The 16,658-nt window shown below is 45.4% G+C and overlaps 2 protein-coding genes across 7 annotated transcripts in view; one reads left to right on the top strand and one right to left on the bottom strand.

Annotated features, from left to right (window-relative positions):
* Positions 1–8,391, top strand: part of slco5a1 (solute carrier organic anion transporter family member 5A1) — a 36,018-nt gene extending 27,627 nt beyond the window's left edge. Inside the window, exons 7-10 of one of the 2 annotated variants that reach the window (XM_069151667.1) lie at positions 2,348–2,507; positions 3,004–3,245; positions 3,412–3,476; positions 4,830–5,422. In XM_069151667.1, the coding sequence (XP_069007768.1) occupies positions 2,348–2,507; positions 3,004–3,245; positions 3,412–3,476; positions 4,830–5,323 (961 nt within the window). In that variant the 3' untranslated portion in view covers positions 5,324–5,422. Of the gene's footprint in view, positions 1–2,347; positions 2,508–3,003; positions 3,246–3,411; positions 3,477–4,829 lie in introns of both variants that reach the window. The other variant, XM_069151666.1, reaches the window with a different exon arrangement.
* A 1,585-nt stretch (positions 8,392–9,976) lies between these two features.
* Positions 9,977–16,658, bottom strand: part of sulf1 (sulfatase 1) — a 38,456-nt gene continuing 31,774 nt past the window's right edge. For 2 of the 5 annotated variants that reach the window (XR_011178349.1, XR_011178348.1), the window contains 2 exons: positions 10,701–13,511; positions 9,977–10,606 (listed from right to left, as the gene is read on the bottom strand). Coding sequence is in view for 3 of the 5 variants with exons in the window: in XM_069151668.1 (XP_069007769.1) it covers positions 12,562–13,511 (950 nt within the window). In the remaining 2 variants the exon portion in view is untranslated. Of the gene's footprint in view, positions 13,512–14,343; positions 14,395–15,169; positions 15,204–16,658 lie in introns of all 5 variants that reach the window. The other 3 variants (XM_069151669.1, XM_069151670.1, XM_069151668.1) reach the window with 3 other exon arrangements.

Genomic DNA, 16,658 nt, shown 5'->3' on the forward strand with positions numbered 1-16,658 from the left:
CACATGGTGACGTAGCTGACGGGGGTGTGGTGTTTCCGATGCCGTCACCGTTCCCATCATCCACCCCGTGTTGGACTGCGAATGATTAATTAGCAGCACTGGCATCTGCTCTCGCGGCTCCGGTGAATCACTTTTCCCACCTCTATTTCTGAAGCCGCTGCTCAACACCACATCAGCAGCCGGCTGCGGAGTTCACAAACAGTGGTCCCCCCCCCACCTCCCACCCGACGTGTCGGACCCGCGGGCGCAACTGTGGAGCGGGCGTTCGTTGGCACATGAGCCACGGAGAGACCCATCAACACAGTGTGACCTTGGATGACGCAAAAGACCCTGTAGAATGGCGTTAGACATTTTACACATCTACTGCAACAATATCTGCTCTCATCCCCTCAAATACCAAAATTCCCGAAACATTAAAAAAAAAAAAAAAAAAAAAAAAAAAAAAAAAGTCTGTACATGTTACTACATAAAGGTGAAACTGGGAATCCGGTGGGAAATTTACCTTTCGCATCACTAAGTTAATAAAGATGATTACTTGTCAAATAGCCAGCGTTCCCTTTAAAGTCCCACAGCTGACTCATTTAATAACCGCAGCCTTTGTTTTGAGCCGGCGTTTTTAGAGGGGGGTCATCGAGACCGTGTGAGCCGGTGGGGCTCCTCATTATGAACAGCGCCGGTCACCAGTCGTGGGCAGCACCCACATGAGGAATGTTTAGCCGGTGCCTGCCCTTTGTGTCTGTACTCTTATACCAGTCTAGACGTGGCTGTCCCCGCTGTCCCCCCCCCCCCCCCCCCCCCCCCCCCCGCTGACCATCTGACAAAGAGGGACAGAGCCAGGGGGCATATCAAGTTATATAATCTTCTGGAATATCTGCTAAAGGATTGAGTGGTTATGTGGCGGGCTGGCGAGCTGAATCAAAAGCTCCAGACCTAACGGAATAGGTTCCTCTGTTACAAGAGCTTTGTTTTTTTGATAAACCTTTCCGAACTCGTAGGTTTGCTTGTTGTCAGTTCGCTGTCTGCGGTGTTGGGGCAGATTAAGCCACTCGCTCTCGTGGCTCTTGTGTTTTTTTTTTTGTGTGTTTTTTTTTTGTTAATGCACACGGTGACACAACATCTGGCGAGCTCAGCGAAGGCTGGGGTTTTTGCCCGGAAAAGGACACGAGCAATCGTTGCGGCAAGCCTGCAGCTCCAGCGGGCCCGATGCCTTTTTTTTTTTTAACGTTCGTACAAATGCACACAGCGTCCGGGGCTGTGGCAGGACGGGCCCAGATGTGCTTCCCCGGTGACGGCGGATGTAAAAATAAGGACCATGTTATGGTCCCGTGAAAACTGATGGTCCACTGATTTCAGAAGTAGCAGAAAATTATCCTTTTTTTTCTTTTCTTTTTTTTTCTGTTAGGCTTAAATCATTACATATTTTCAAACATTGGCAACACCCACCATTATACAGAATTAGGAAAATAGTCAGCTAAAAGACATTATTAGATCAGAAACCTTGGAGGAGAGCGGTCCCTTGTGTGTGTGTGTGTGTGGAGGGGTGGGGGTGGGAGGGGGGGGGGGGGGGTTGTTTGTCAGCATCAGTCCCGACTGTTGTGTTGTTAGGACCTGTCCCCGTCTGTTCCGCAGGGCTCAGAGCGAAGCTTCCCAGAGAAAACCCGCGACTCGCTTCACTGCTCCTGGTTTAGACGAAGCCAAAGTCCTGTCTGGCTTAGAGCAACCGTTCCCACACTGGCCAAAGAAACAGTGGAGCCGTCACTTCCTCAGGCCCGTCAACGCCGTCCTTCTATCATCACCCCTCGCACAAGCGGCTGGAAGGCCGGATTGAAGCTAATTAACGGAATTAAGTGCGCCGGATTAATAACGAGACAACTCTGAACATCGCCAGGAAGATTGGCAGCTTCGCTTTCTGATTCACTGATGAATTGCATCGCAACTCTACACGGAAACCATTTTTACTTTGCAAATTATATACAGCATTTATGTTTTTTTTGTTGCTATTTGACCCCCGTTTCCTGCTGAAACAAAACGTTATGGCGTGGTGCCGAAGGGCGGGGTCACGCGTTATTATCTTTGCAAGAAGAGGCATCGAGTTTCATGGGAAATGCGGTCTAAAATGCACCGTACACTGTCAGTATTACTGGAGGTAAATGGTGTGCTGCTACCTGGCCTAAAGTCCCCAACACATTTTTTTTTTAATATATATATATATTTTTTTATGAATGCAATAATTCGAGTTGGGCAGTTCAAATACAAACGAGTCCGATTTCATTTCCCGTGCCACGCATTTCACCGCCCACGCTTCTTGCGCTTAAACGAGTGTTTCCCTTCGTGTCCGTCTCCGCAGTCCGACCCTGACGATGACCCACAGGAACCTGACGGGCGGCTGCAACGTGAACTGCGGCTGCAGGATCCACGAGTACGCTCCGGTCTGCGGCTCTGACGGCATCACCTACTTCAACCCCTGTCTGGCCGGATGCAGCTCCGTGGGCAACGACAGCACCGGGGTGAGGAAACGCAAAAAGGCCCAAAACGGACGCACACGATTGCACGCGGGGTTTCGTTCGCGGCGTCTTTTGTTTCCCTCCGTCGAATAGATCATTGCTTACGAAACGCTAAGTCGGATAATTCGAAAAAGGAATTTCGGGGTACTTTGAAGGACACACAAAGACCTTTTCTCTGTACTTTCTCCTCCCATAGATCAGAGAGTTTCAGGAAGTGACTCCACAACAATTTCAGATAGGAAACTATAACAACACGAGGAAAGGAATGTTTATATTATTTGTCCAGATCAATGATTGCGTCACAACGCTGGTGCCACCATGTCTCTCTCTGTGTGTGTGTGTGTGTGTGTGTGTGTGTGTGTGTGTGTGTGTGTGTGTGTGTGTGTGTGTGTAGCGTAGCGTAGCTTCGATGTCATGAACCGTTCCATTTAGTTTGAGATTTTAGTCAGCTTAATAAAAGCGTATCTCAGGATCTTCTCCTGTTGTGTTTGACCAACAGATCAGGAACTACACGGACTGCGGCTGCGTGCAGAGCAGACAGGTCATCACCCCGTCCTCCGGCGGACAGGTCAACCAGCTCCAGCTGGTCATTGTTAAAACCTACCTGAACGAGAACGGCCACGCCGTGTCGGGGAAGTGCGACCGCACCTGCAACACGCTCATCCCGTTCCTCATCTTCCTCTTCATCGTTACCCTCATCACCGCCTGCGCCCAGCCCTCCGCCATCATCGTCACTCTCAGGTGAGGCGCCGCCTGCAGCCCGTCGGTCCGACCGTCTTTCCCAGCTCCGTTCTTCCGCGGCTGTCTGCTTCTCTGCCTTTTTTTTTTTTTTTATGAACAAATTCAATGGATGAAAAGATTTTTTTTACCCTGCAGAAAATTCATTCATAACGTTCTCGTGCCTCAGGTCTGTAGATGAGCAGGAGAGGCCTTTTGCTCTCGGGATGCAGTTCGTCTTGCTCCGAACTCTCGGTATGTTCCCGCACACCTGCGCTACATGTTTGAAGTTCCCTCTGCATGCTTTACTGTCTTAATCCCCTGCACTCCCTCTTCCATTGAATCTACGTCGGTCACACAGAGTGGATGTTAAATTTAAAAACAAATAATAATAATTCAGAAAGAATGAAAGCTGTAGTTTAGTCTTAAGTCATGTATTTGTAATGAATTTGTTCGTCATTAGTGACCGGTTTAAGTCTCATCTAACATTTTTTTTTTTTTTTATTCAGGATTTTCCAACTGCTCTTTAACCCAACTTTTCCTAAACCATTGTTGTCTGCAGCCTTCCTTCTCCCGCGTCCCCTCGCTAACACCCTGCAATTTCAGAGAGAGCAGGAATGCAGCACCGTGTTGGCCTTCTGAGAACCTTTGCGTAGCTCGATGTAGAAAAACCGTCGGGGGGGGGGAGAAAGCACTGCCTCGGCATGCCTGTGGTCTGCTTGGCGCGGCTGTGCGAACGCATAACGCTGTCATATTATATTTCTCATAACGTAGCCCCGCAATAACGTTTTACATTTATAAAGTTGCTAAAGTTTAGCCCCGGTGGACGCTGCCACTGAGAAAACGTCGATTTTTTTTTTGAGGCGTCAGTTAACAGCGGCGTTGTGTTGGAATAATTATTTGGAAAGGCGTTTCTATTATTTTGTCCATTTTTACCTGCATACATGAGGAGATGATCCGCATGAAGCCAAATGGTGCCACCTACTGGTTGCAAAGTAGCGCTGCGGTACATTAAACTGAAAATGTCATTGCTGTCCTGTCGCTTTTGCAGCATTGTACAAAAAAAAACGTTATTACACTACTTTATTGATTTGTACTTGTAGGAAACGATGGAATGTGTGCATTGTTGGACAATGAAAGTGACGATGTACAACGAACTTCACAAAGAGACGGCAACATTTGAAATGAAACGGTGTACATCTTAATCAAACTCAAAAATCAACCGTTTTTAGATTGCGAATTGACTTTTTGAAGAATACTTAAAGCTTTTTTAAAAAAAAAAAATTCAAATGGGAATCATTTCTCTGTGAATTACAAATAAAATAGATAACGGAAATAAATAAGTAAGAAGGAAAAAAAAAATGAAATAAGCGCTTTGTGGGAAATGCAAAATATAAAAGACAGAAATAAACAAAAATGTTGTTGAGAACAGTGTGTGCTTGTCGAGGCCTTTTCCTCCTCCTGAAAATGAAATGGGTTTCAGGTTCCTTCAGGGCTTCGCTCTAAACCAGCTGTGAGTTTTAGTACGTCGTGTCAAACTAACAAAGCTGAGGTCTTGTCTCCCCGCACTTTGACGCTAATCACCGGAACGTGTCCCTCCCTCTCCAGCCTACATACCCACGCCCATCTACTTCGGCGCCGTGATCGACACCACCTGCATGCTGTGGCAGCAGGACTGCGGCGTGCACGGCTCCTGCTGGGAGTACGACGTCACCTCCTTTCGCTTCGTCTACTTCGGCCTGGCCGCCAGCCTCAAGTTCGTCGGCTTCGTCTTCATCTTCCTCACCTGGTACTCGATCAAGCACAAGGAGGCGCGGGCCGAGCGCCGGCGCCAGCACCAGCGCCTGCCTCCGCTGGGCACCGTCAGCGAGCTCGTGTGCCACGCCGGGGGCCACAAAAGCCACGCCCGCACGCGCTCCTGCCCCGTGTTCACCCCGCCTCGCTCCGACCCGCCGGCCGCCCCGCTGCTGCCGCTGCCGCCGCCGCCGCCGCCGCCCGACCGCGGCCACAGCAGCCTCAGCTGCCCGGGCAACGCCCTCAAAGCAATAACTCCCCCCGTCCCGCTGCCGCAGCATCACCACGGAGGCTCCGCCCATGTCTGAGAAGCACGCCGGCCCTCCCTCTGGGGTTCATTGTGACGCGTGCCTTCCTCGTTTGTGGTTCCGCGCGACCGCAAGTGTCTCGCTTTACACCGGTCAGACACCGGGCGGCGCTCCGGAGCCGCGCCCCCCCCCCTTGCTCCCCCGGGGGGGGGGGGGGGGGGGGGACTGACGAGGCAGCGACACAAGCGCGCCCACCGTATTCTAAAGGGCTGCTCACTGTTTCAGAGAACAGGAGATGGAAGGTGTTCTTTTACTCCGAGCACATCATCAGCTGCATCCACACAGAAGGTCAGACCTCGAGGTTTGGACGATGGACAGAAACTCAACCTGGTGCTACCGGTAAAAGGGCAGGGCATTAGAATCTCTGTACAGACACGCGAGTCATCACCAACACGGCGTCTAAAGCACAACCAACAAAACCTGTACTATGCAAAAACCAATGTACAGCTCCCGCCCTTCTCGGTACTGTACAGCTCCCTCGGTACACCACGCCTGTACCTCTTTCTCCCTCCCCGCCCACGTACCACCACGCCGTTCACGACCCTGTTATCCCCCCCGACGGTTTGAGTCGTGCACATATCGAGCCTCCTCTCGTCTGTTTGAGCCATCCCACCTGTTCTCTTGTCTGCATCTTCAAAGCTGACAAAAGTGGGATTTATTTTTCTTTTTTTTTTTTTTTGAATCCTCTCACCTCATTTTCCCCTCCCTTTTTTTTTTTTTTTTTTTTTTTTCCCTTAACAGTGCCTCTCAGGCTGTCTCGGCCAGTCCAGTACACACAAAGCTAGCTGGCAGGGTAAAATGCCAGCTACTGAAAAGCCGGTCACTGTTCCCTCGGTCGATTGACAATATTCTGCTTTTGTCGCCCTCAGCTTTTGGGATTAATGGCAGTCGTCACAGATCTCGAGCTTCTCGCCTCTGCAGGGTAACCATGTAGCTTAAAACCTTGAAAAGCACCGGTGGCACAAGTGTGTCAGGATTTCTGCGGGAAGTCGTGTCAGCGAGCGAGAACGCTGCATCTCATTACGCGTCACGCGATGTTATTATTGGAAGTAAAATGTTAATAATTAGCCAATTGGAAAATAGGAGGAAGGACGGGAGAATGGCGTCTCGTCCGTGACCGTGTGCTGAAGCTACTGTGTCCTAATCGTGTGAAAGTAGGTTTTAAACATGCGGCAAAAACTGCCGTTTCTTTTTAAAAGCCACTCCTTCAAGGTAAAACGACGTTGGTATCGAATCTGTTTCAGCAATCAGGAGGTGAACAGACGTGTCGTTTTGGCTTCTCCATTTTAACAGATCATCAGATGTACATAGTAGCTGTTTAGCAGTATATACTTTTAAGAGAAGTAGTGCAGTGAGCATGACCCCCTTTTTTTTTTTTTCCAGCAAGACTAAGGGGGGATCGTTCAGTCCTTTTGGTGTTTGGGGGCCCTCTAGTGGACACTGAAAAGATTGCGTGAAGGCCAGTGAATGTTGCCTTTGTCAGACCTCTACAGGACCATGAAATTCTTGGTTAAAAGGTTAATTATTGAACTTAATCAATGAGCAGAATTTCGAATTTAGCCCTACAGATCAGAAAAAAAGATGATCTGGTGTCCGGGATATTTGTTCTCGAGGAAATATGACTTTAAGTCTGATGTTTCAATTTAGTAAGTATTTTAAGGTTTTACTTTCCTTCGAACGGGAGCAGTTATGTCTGGAAAGAAATGGTCGAGGTGGTAATGAGGCCTTTTTTTTATGTTACAAAATGCACTTGTCTGAAAACCAAATTTTTAGGAGTATTATATTTCTTTAAAGAGGGAGGAGATACAAAACAAGTTCAATAAAGTAATTGCATTATATATTGTGATCGGTATGAATTTTAGTTGTTAGAAATGGAGAATCTAATGCAGTGAATCGACTTTAAAGTTAACAGTTTTGGCCGAGATTCGTGGTGTTCTGCCAGGCAAAGATTATCATGTGGTAATTGGCAGTGACTGATTTAAGTATTATCGTGACTTAGTACCTCAAATGACATACTCGTAAGTAATCATCATGTAAATATTGACAAAGCAAATGAAGCGTATTATAGAGCTCACACATAGTTAGAAGCATATTTATGAACTAACCCATGGCATTGTAGTTAAACAAATTAAGACTTAAAACCTAAAAAAAAAAATTAAAAAAAAAAGTGGATTTGTGTCGCGGTGCCTGAACAGTATTACTCACATGGGAAGGGTTGAGTTCATTTTATGTCATGGAGTGGGGAGTTGGGTTATTGAAATGTTTTTGTTTTCTGATAAATACTACACAGTTAAATTAAATTAAATGCTACCCAGAATGCCCTTTTTTCTATGTGTGATGATTCTCTACTCTTCCTTCAGTGCACCAGATTTATATATATATATATAAAAAAAAGAATGCTAATGGAAGATTAATGATAAGGACATGTGACTGGAAAGTAAGACATGGTCTTTATTATACAATTATATGTTTTTCCCTTTCACTTGAAGTAATAGCTGCTTACAAAACTGATCCTAAATTATTTTTAAATAAGTTATGAACATATTTAAGTAAAGGCATCGATCAAATCTGCTCACTGTAAGTCAGAACAGTAACATTTAACTCATACTCCTATTGATCCAATTTATTTTAAGCCTTCTGTGACCTCGGTTACAGATGAAAAATGAAACCCGTCTCCCTTCAACAATGAGGCAAGTTAACCAGACAACGCACTCTTTGCAGGAAAGAGTAGAGAATCATCCTGCGATGCCACGGAGATCATCAGACCCGCAGTCACGTCTGAATTTACTGTACTGTACACCTACTACTTACTGCTGTCCAAATGTCTGGACTACTTCTGGCACAGACGACTTCGTGTTGACTGTAAAAACAATTTTGCTTTAACACATTTTCCTCTCTAGTGTTTTGAATTGAAAGTAAATTTCCTGGACAGAATACGAGCTGTATTCTGAAAGTTGAGAGCTTTCGTTGCTTTAGGTTCCTCAGGAGCATAAGTCCAATTGATGTTTGTGAACACTTGGTTTACAAATGCCTTGAATACTTTTGTCATTAAAAATGGAGAAAAAATATGAACTTGTTTGAATTATTTCAAAGTATTTTTTTTTTTTAAAAGGCATCTGATATGATGACACTTAAAGTTGAAAAGGGTTTGTTAACGGCTTCATCACTTCCCTGAAAGCAGAGTTGATCTACCATGTCTACACACACCGTCAAGAAAGAAAAGGGCAGCGTGAGGGTTTTGTGGAGCCAGTTTCGGGCCAGAAGATATCTTAACAAGAAAGTGGACTTGTGATACTTTAAGCTTCATGCAATCTCTGCAGTGTATCTGAATATAAAGCTGTTGCTGAGTGGGGCGTCATAGAACTGGTTTTGCACTAACTATACGGTTACATTCGAAATGCATTGACCACGTGCGACACTATACTCTCGATTATCACAGCACTATGTGAACCGAAAATGTATTAATTGGTAACTTTTCTGGAAAAAAAAAAAAAGTTTTTTCCATTTTCCAACCCGCCATTGATTGTGTAAGCATTTTCTGGTGAAGATTTTTACTTCCAATTCAAATCAATTGTGATGAATGTGCAACGCTGCAAAGTTGCAACTAATTAGGAAATAGTACCCGGCATTTAAACATTAACAATGGTTTTTTTTCCTCGCCTGTGGACTGGTGTAGGTGTACGGGAGAGGACATGGAATGTAGAACATTTTTATATAGATGCCATGTTTTCCCATCTTTTGAATAATTCATGCACACAAGATAAGTTTATATAAAGAAATGGTGTTCTCCTCTAAACATAAAGTGCACTTTAGTGTGACTTTTTTGTGCTATTTCTGACGACTTTCTATAAGTATGACTTTATTTAATGTCGTCCAAAAAGTGATGAAAAAGTCACACTGGCATATCGTGCGAAATATGTTAAAAAAAGTCACACTATATCATGTCGTCCGAAATGATAAAAAAAAGTCAAACTATAGCATGTCATCCAAAAAGTGATGAAAAAGGTCATGCCATGTCATCCGAAACATGATAAAGTCATACTATAGCATGTCGTCCGAAATATGATTAAAAAAAAAGTCATACTGTATGTACATGTAGTCTAAAATATGAAGAGAAACGTAGAATAACTTTTGTTTTTTTGGATAACAAAAAGTCATACTACAGTATGACTTTTTATTCGTCCAAAAAAAAAAATAATCACAAAAGTCATGACGTTTTTTTTTTTTTTCCAAATAAATTAAAAAAAACCTTAAGACTATAGTATGTCGTCTAAAATATGAAGAAAAAGTCATACCATAGCATGTCGTGCGAAATATGATAAAAAAGTCATACTAAAGCTTGTCGTCCGAAATATGACAAGCCATGTCATATTGTCCATGTTGTCCGAAATATGAAAAAAAAAGTCATTCTACAGCATGTCGTGAAAATTGTGAAAAAAAAGTAATACAATAGCATGTCGTCTAAAATATGAAAAAAAAAAGCCGTACTATATAGCATGTTGTCCGAAACATAAAAAAATAGCCATACGTGCATGTCGACCGAAATATGATAAAAAAAAAATAGTCATGTCATGCATGTCGTCCAAAACGTCGCCCAAAATATCGCATAGTATGTTGAGTCATGTGCGAACAGAGCAGACAGAGAAGCTGGAATAATGAACAGAAAACAAAGTTTTATTGAATATAATGAATTAGTGGAGTTACTGGCGTTCGAGGAGAATGAGTTGTGCGTGTGTGTTTGCAGGCGGAGTCCAGGATGCGTAGTCAGCGATGGGGAGTCCAGGCTTGAGTGGAAAGTATGAATAAGGTGCGCGGAGTGGCTAAATCCAGGGATGTTTGCGTGTGTGTGTGTGTGTGTGTGTGTGTGTGTGTGTGTGTGTGCGCGCCGAGTCCAGCGGAGCATTGTCTGGGAGTGTGAGCGGGGCAGGCAGGTGACAAGACAGGTGGAGTCCAGAATCTCCCGGAGGAGCAGCCGAGAGGGAATGCGGGCCGGCACGGCGCAAGAAACTCGTGTCCAGCGGGAGAAAAAGAGGCCGCAGGTCCGTTGTGTGCTTCCGCCGAGAGGAGAGGCGTCTGGAGGATGTCTCCGAATCCCAACGCCGGACCGGCAGGTTTGGGCAGGCGGGGGCGGGTCTGGACAGGCCGACGGCCTCCCTGGACCGACACGGGTCTTCAGGTGAGTGTCTCCGCTGGTGATCTCTGCGGATTCACGCAGGGCTTCAGGTGAGTTTGTCTTGGCGGGAGGACAGGGCGGGGCATACAGCTGGCACGCTCGTAGGCGAACTGAGTCAGGCAGAGAACAGACAGGGATCAGAACCAGACGAGGAACGACGACGGTCAAAACTTACAGCGAGCTGCTGCTGCTGCAGCGTCGTACCAGGTGAGCTGGCGGAAGGAACTGACGAAGCTTGAAGTGCAGGACCGGGGTTGAAATACTGTCAGGCGGGTGATTGGTGGAGTGCCAGCCGGCCGGAGGGGGGCGGAAGAGGGAGGTGCCAAGAGGAGGGAAGTGGGGAGCCCACACCCACCAGAACGCACGGGTCACATGAAAACAAACACGGGGAATGACGATGACGAAAGGGATGGGGGAGAGGGGGGGGCAAAGGGAAAACACACTGGGACAGACAGGGATCCTGACATGTCCAAAATCTTAAAAAAAAAAAAAAAAAAAAAAAATCATATACTATAGTACTTTGTCAAATATGTCATACAATAGTATGTTGTCCAAAATGTCATAAAAAAACCCCCCCCATCAATTACTGTTTTTATTAATGGATTCTGGTGCCTTTGAGCAGAGCGGAATTACAGCCGTTTTCTGATCAAACCGTGAGGTCTAACCTCGTAGGAATCCTTTCCCAACTGTCAAGACACTTATAATTACACTTTGAAACTGTTAGTAGCAAAACAAGGTGGGCGCTGGTCAGCTTACTTAGCTAAAAGTCTATAAAGTGTACATTGTACAGTGGTAACAGTTTACTGAAATGTCAAGTTATTATTTCCTCTTCCACTAAGCTGTTACCTGTTCAGGTATCCGTTACTCCACTGTCTAAAAAAAAAAGAAAAGAAAAGACTCCTATGTCCGGTGGCCGTGTTTCTTTCTCGGCTTAATGGGTGAAGCGACTGTTCTCCCTCCCATTATCCCTCTGCTGACTGACCAACACCCCGACGTACAGTCCCAGCTAAGGAGGGAGCATGGGCGCAACTACTGTAAGTGTGCAATTGGGAGGGAAGGGGGGAAGGGGGGGGGAGTCACACAATTGGGTTTTCCTCCACAATTGGAAATACATTGAAAATAAACAGCAAATAACAAGAGACGGAACCTTTGACGGTGTTCATAAAAGGAGAATATATTTAACATATTTTCTACTGTGTATTGGAGGGACAGAATGGTATTTTCTCAATATTTGGGTGGAGGGGGGTGGAGGGGTGGGAACATGACTCTCCCCCCCACCCCCCAAAAAAAGGGCTGTGGTTACGCCCATGGTTAATATTATTGCTACATTGGTGAAGAAATAACAAAATGCAAAAAAAAATAAAAAAAAATGGAAAGTTCTAATGATTTAAAAGTTATGTGAAAAAGATGTCATGTTGAAACTGAAGTAGCTTTTTCAGAAGTGACGATCCAGTTTTTGTTTCGAGTCAGCAGAAATAATCGTTTAATAATAGAATGGACACGGATTTCGAGACAACAAGCAGCGGAGGTCAAGAGTCATCATGTTCAAAAGTGTATTTGGTGTCAGAGTTGCCTTCTGATGGAGCGTCCTTTGACTGGGCCTGTTTAGGATGAGCAGTTTGTTTAAAGACTGGAGTGTACCTACTGTAACTAATGCTAATCATCCATTCAGATGAGGAAATGGTTTCACCACTCACACAGTTTTTTTTTCATAAAAACATATATTAAAGACATCAATGGTGTTACCCATATCAAATTCATCTTTTTTTTTTTTTTAAATCCCAACACTTAAGTTTAGCTGCATTAAGGCTTTTTCTTTTCTAAATATATATATATATATATCTTAAAAAAAGAAAAAAACATAACACTGTTTACTAATAAATGTAGGCACCAGTAAAAAAATAAACAATAACTTTAATACTCATTATACAACCAACTCTTGACTGACTGAGGTGGCATTACCTGCCTTTTGCTCTTGGCAAGGTCATTTCCTAATCACCGTGTCCCAAGTTGCACTATGGCGACCAGAAGCTCATTGGCTGGCCGGCCAGAGCATGTGTCTGCCTCAGAGGGTCTGATTGGAGGGCTGAGGCAGAGAGCCGCTGCCCTCGTAGTCCAACGTGAGGGGCCGAGCTGACTGAGGCAGCACTTTGAGTACCACCCCGACACTCTGAGGGGTGCTAGTCTGTGGGGTGGTGGGGCTCCCGCTGGTGCTGGCCTGGACCTCGGGCCTCAGAGTCTGTGGGGAGAAAGGGAGATAGCCTTGGGCCTGGAAAATGTCCTCCTCTTCCTCAGTGTCCAGGTCACGGCCCTGCGGTGCGGCTGCCTCTGCGTGGCCCAGGCCGGTCTCTGGCTGGGCTTGCAGGCTATTGTGAGTACGCAGGACGTTGTCATGTCGCGTCTCCAGCTCCGTCAGTCCGTTCCCGCTAAACATTTCTCCTTCTAACTCCTCCAGCTGCTGCGCCCACATGTCACTCTGGAAGATAACCTCGTCTCTTCTTGGACCTGACGATGATACCATCCCCAGTGATGCTGACATGACAGACACCGCAGATCTGTTCACGAGCCTCTCAGGAAGGTCGTTGACGATGGATTCCAGTTTACTCTCCAGTGTGGGCCCGGGGGTGGGTGGTGCTGATGGCGTGTTGCTGGGGACGGGGGTGGTGAGGCGGGTTTCTGTAGCCAGGCCCAGCCAGACGTCGCTGGCAGAGGCCACATCTTCTCCGCTGCCCTCTTCGAGGCCTCCACCCCCGGCCCCGGAGCCCAGCTCTGGCAGGGTGGAGTCGTCAAGCTTACTTGTTTGGTTGAATTTGTTAAAAACGTGTCGCAATGCAAACATATTATCTACATCCTTCTGGAAGTTGGCCCAGTTGTCTGGGCTGGGGCTGTAGTCAGGCCTACATTCATACAGGCTTTCGTTTATGCTATACAAATCCTCCAGCTCCTGCCAGTTCACCTCCTCATCTGTCAAGTTGGGCAGCTTAACCCTGTCGTCCATCCCAGATTGGCTGTGAGCTGCCAGAGAAAAAGAAACAGAAGACGGTGAGGATCTGGAGCAGAAATGACAGGGAGCTCATTTAAAGTTTACTCAAACAGCATGCAGTCATGCCCAGCTTCCGGCTCTCACTAAAGCAGCCAACTCCACAGGGTCTGTGGCCCCAAGCAATACACACACACACACACACACACACACACACACACACACACACACACACACACACACACACACACACACACACACACACACACACACACACACACACACAGACAGACAAACTCACACTCACTTCAAAGCAGCATTAGATAAACTAGATAAACACAGCACTCACACTGAGCTCAAGCCATGAGAAGTGCAAACACATGCTGCCTTTTTTGCTAATTCACATTAGAAAGCCAGACTGAAAAGAAAGATATTTCATGATCCATCATAAAAGGCTAACATACTAAGCTGCACAAGAAATGGCAACGTTAATGACAGGCCTGGACTGGATTGAAATGAATAGTCCGGCAACCTGGAATAAAAGAATTTAACAGCAGAAGGAACAAAAAGCTGGGTCAACAAAACAAGATGATGTTCAGGGCAAAAAAAAAAGAAAAGAAAAGAAAATGAGCTTGCAACTGAATGGTGTATCCTCAGAAAAAAATAAAGATAAGAGGAATTCAAGAGACAAAAGAAAATTGCAGCAAAAGCCTAAGTCAGAGTTGGGCTCAGTTTGATGTCTGAAAGTAAAACTGAGGAAAAGAAGCAACAACTCCACGTCTGGTTGGCTTTCTTTATGAGGTCAGCTCTCTTGTAACTAGTGCAGCTAGAGAATGGAGATGGTTTGCCACAGGCTCAGGGACTCACAGTAAGGAGAGGCTCGGTCTCCTCTTTGACCACTTTCGATGCTGTTGCCGCCTGGTAAGCAGGTGCCAGAAACAGAGGTCAACAGTGCAGAGGTCAGCGGGAGGACAGAGAGGTCACGAAAACTCAAGTGTCCGTTCTACCACTAGCTGATGGCCATGAGCAAATTAATGCGGGAGCTATTCTGGATGTCATGTTACACGGGCACAAAATGGAATGACTGTTATTGGTGGATGTGACTGGCATGGCATGGCATGGAATGGGATGTGGTAAAGGAAGAGTTTAAAATGTTGGGTGATTATTTCCCAAAATGTCACACTATTCCTTTGAGCTTTGATGTCGTGATGCATGAGGGGGACGATACAGTATCATGCATTGTCATTCACGTGCACTTGATGCTTGAGTTGGTCTCAGGTAAACACAGTCAGCACTTCACTATTTGACTTTGGATTATTATCTTTCCATATGTAGCCGTGCTAAAACGAATCAACTCTGATTGTATATTTTATCATGAGAAACTGGTATAAATGTTGCACTCTCAAGCAAAACTGTAGAAATATGTGGCAGAGAAAATCTTAACAGCTGATTATGTGTTGAAGGAGCTGCAGACTCACAGTACACAGCAGATGAAGGTGAAGACAGACTGTGTGTGCAGAGGTAAAAAAAAAAAAAAACATCTGTCATGAATTGTTAGCGTGTTCCCAGCATGCAGCCACAGATCAAGCGTTGACACTCCCGTTGGATGGATGTATTAGTGGGAATGAGGCAATTCGGCCCATGCAGGTGTTAAAGAAAAAGCCACTGAAGAGAAACAAAACTTGGCGGATACCTGTGTGGCTCATAGCTTCCTCCATCTTTACCTCCTGATCGGAAAAATAAAAGCAATCGATTGTTAATGCTTTGATTTCAAGGGGATGTGGGAGGGGGGGGGGGGGATCATTCACACTGAGGATTTCTTCATGCCCTGCTGCTACTCGCTATGGATAAAACCAATTATTGGATGATTAGAAGGAAGGAGGAAGGAATAAGGAGGTGAGATTTGGATTTGAATGGAGGAAAACGGGGAGGAAAAGTTTTAAAGGTCACTTGACTGGGTTGGTTGGAGAGATGAGGACAGGGTCAGAATAAAGTGATTTGATGGGTGACAAGTTCAACAGGTTTTCCCCTTCAAAAGCAAAAACACACAAGGTTATCCAGAGAGGTGATTTTTAAGCGGTTAAGTCACACAAGATGCTGCTCGATCCATTACGCCTGACAGTTAAGTTTTAATCATCTATTTTTCCAACAAAAACATCACTTGAGGTATCAACAACAGCAATTTCATTGGTTCACGGAGCTGGCATAATACCTGGGCAAGGGCAGCCAGTACAAGTAAGAGATTTTAAGGCTGTTTTGTGACGTGTTGGCATGGTTTTGACAAGTCCAGCATGCCAGCACTGAAACGCAATCAGTTTTCTCAGAACAGCTTGGCCGCCCTGGTGCTCCACTCCCCAGCTGGTAATTACAGACATTAAGGTTTTATCCTCAGGACATAAACAACGCAGCCAGTTCATGCCACACACAAACGTTACAGCCATATAGGCTTAGGTCATTGTGACATTACTTATGAAGCGCCTACATCACCGGCATGTCTGCTCTTTAGGACTGCTTGGACCATGTGGTGGTAGAAAAAAATAATATTGTGGTGGACTACAGCAGTGATGCATGACCGGCTCTAATAAAACAACAGCCTTGAATGCAGTGACGACAGCATCCTCCAAAGAATATATCTAACACTCAGTAACTCACAAAGAGCAGGGTGGCCAGGACACACAACCCTAACAGGGCCTTGTTTTACTACTACAATACTGTAGTTCAAAATGCTAGAACTCGGTGGACTGTATGGAAACAGGGAAAACATGCAAGCCGAGAGGAAAATCCTGTTCTGAAAAAGAGGTCAGTGTGTGTGTGTGTGTGTGTGTGTGTGTGTGTGTGTGTGTGTGTGTATGTGTATGTCATTGTGAAGAAAGCAGTGAACACACACACAAACAAAGGAAAGACAAATCTTAGTGATGATTCATTGGCCTCCACCTGGACTTTCAACAGACGTCACACAGTGGATCAAACACGTGCAGCATGCAGATATGTGCAAACACAAACCACTGAGAATAAAACAGATTTAAAAACACAGCAGAAGAGTTGAGGGAAATCTCACAAACCAGTTTTACTATTACCACACAATCCCTCAGATTGCACGTGTTCTTTTAACAAATTCAAATCTTTTAGATATAAACCACTCTTATTCTTCTGTGTGTAGAATATATTTTAATCGTTGTTGG

The sequence above is a fragment of the Embiotoca jacksoni genome, unplaced genomic scaffold (genome assembly GCF_022577435.1).
Source record: "Embiotoca jacksoni isolate LCO1_2020_lvr unplaced genomic scaffold, fEmbJac1.0.p SCAF_17, whole genome shotgun sequence".
Lineage (NCBI taxonomy): Eukaryota > Metazoa > Chordata > Actinopteri > Embiotocidae > Embiotoca > Embiotoca jacksoni.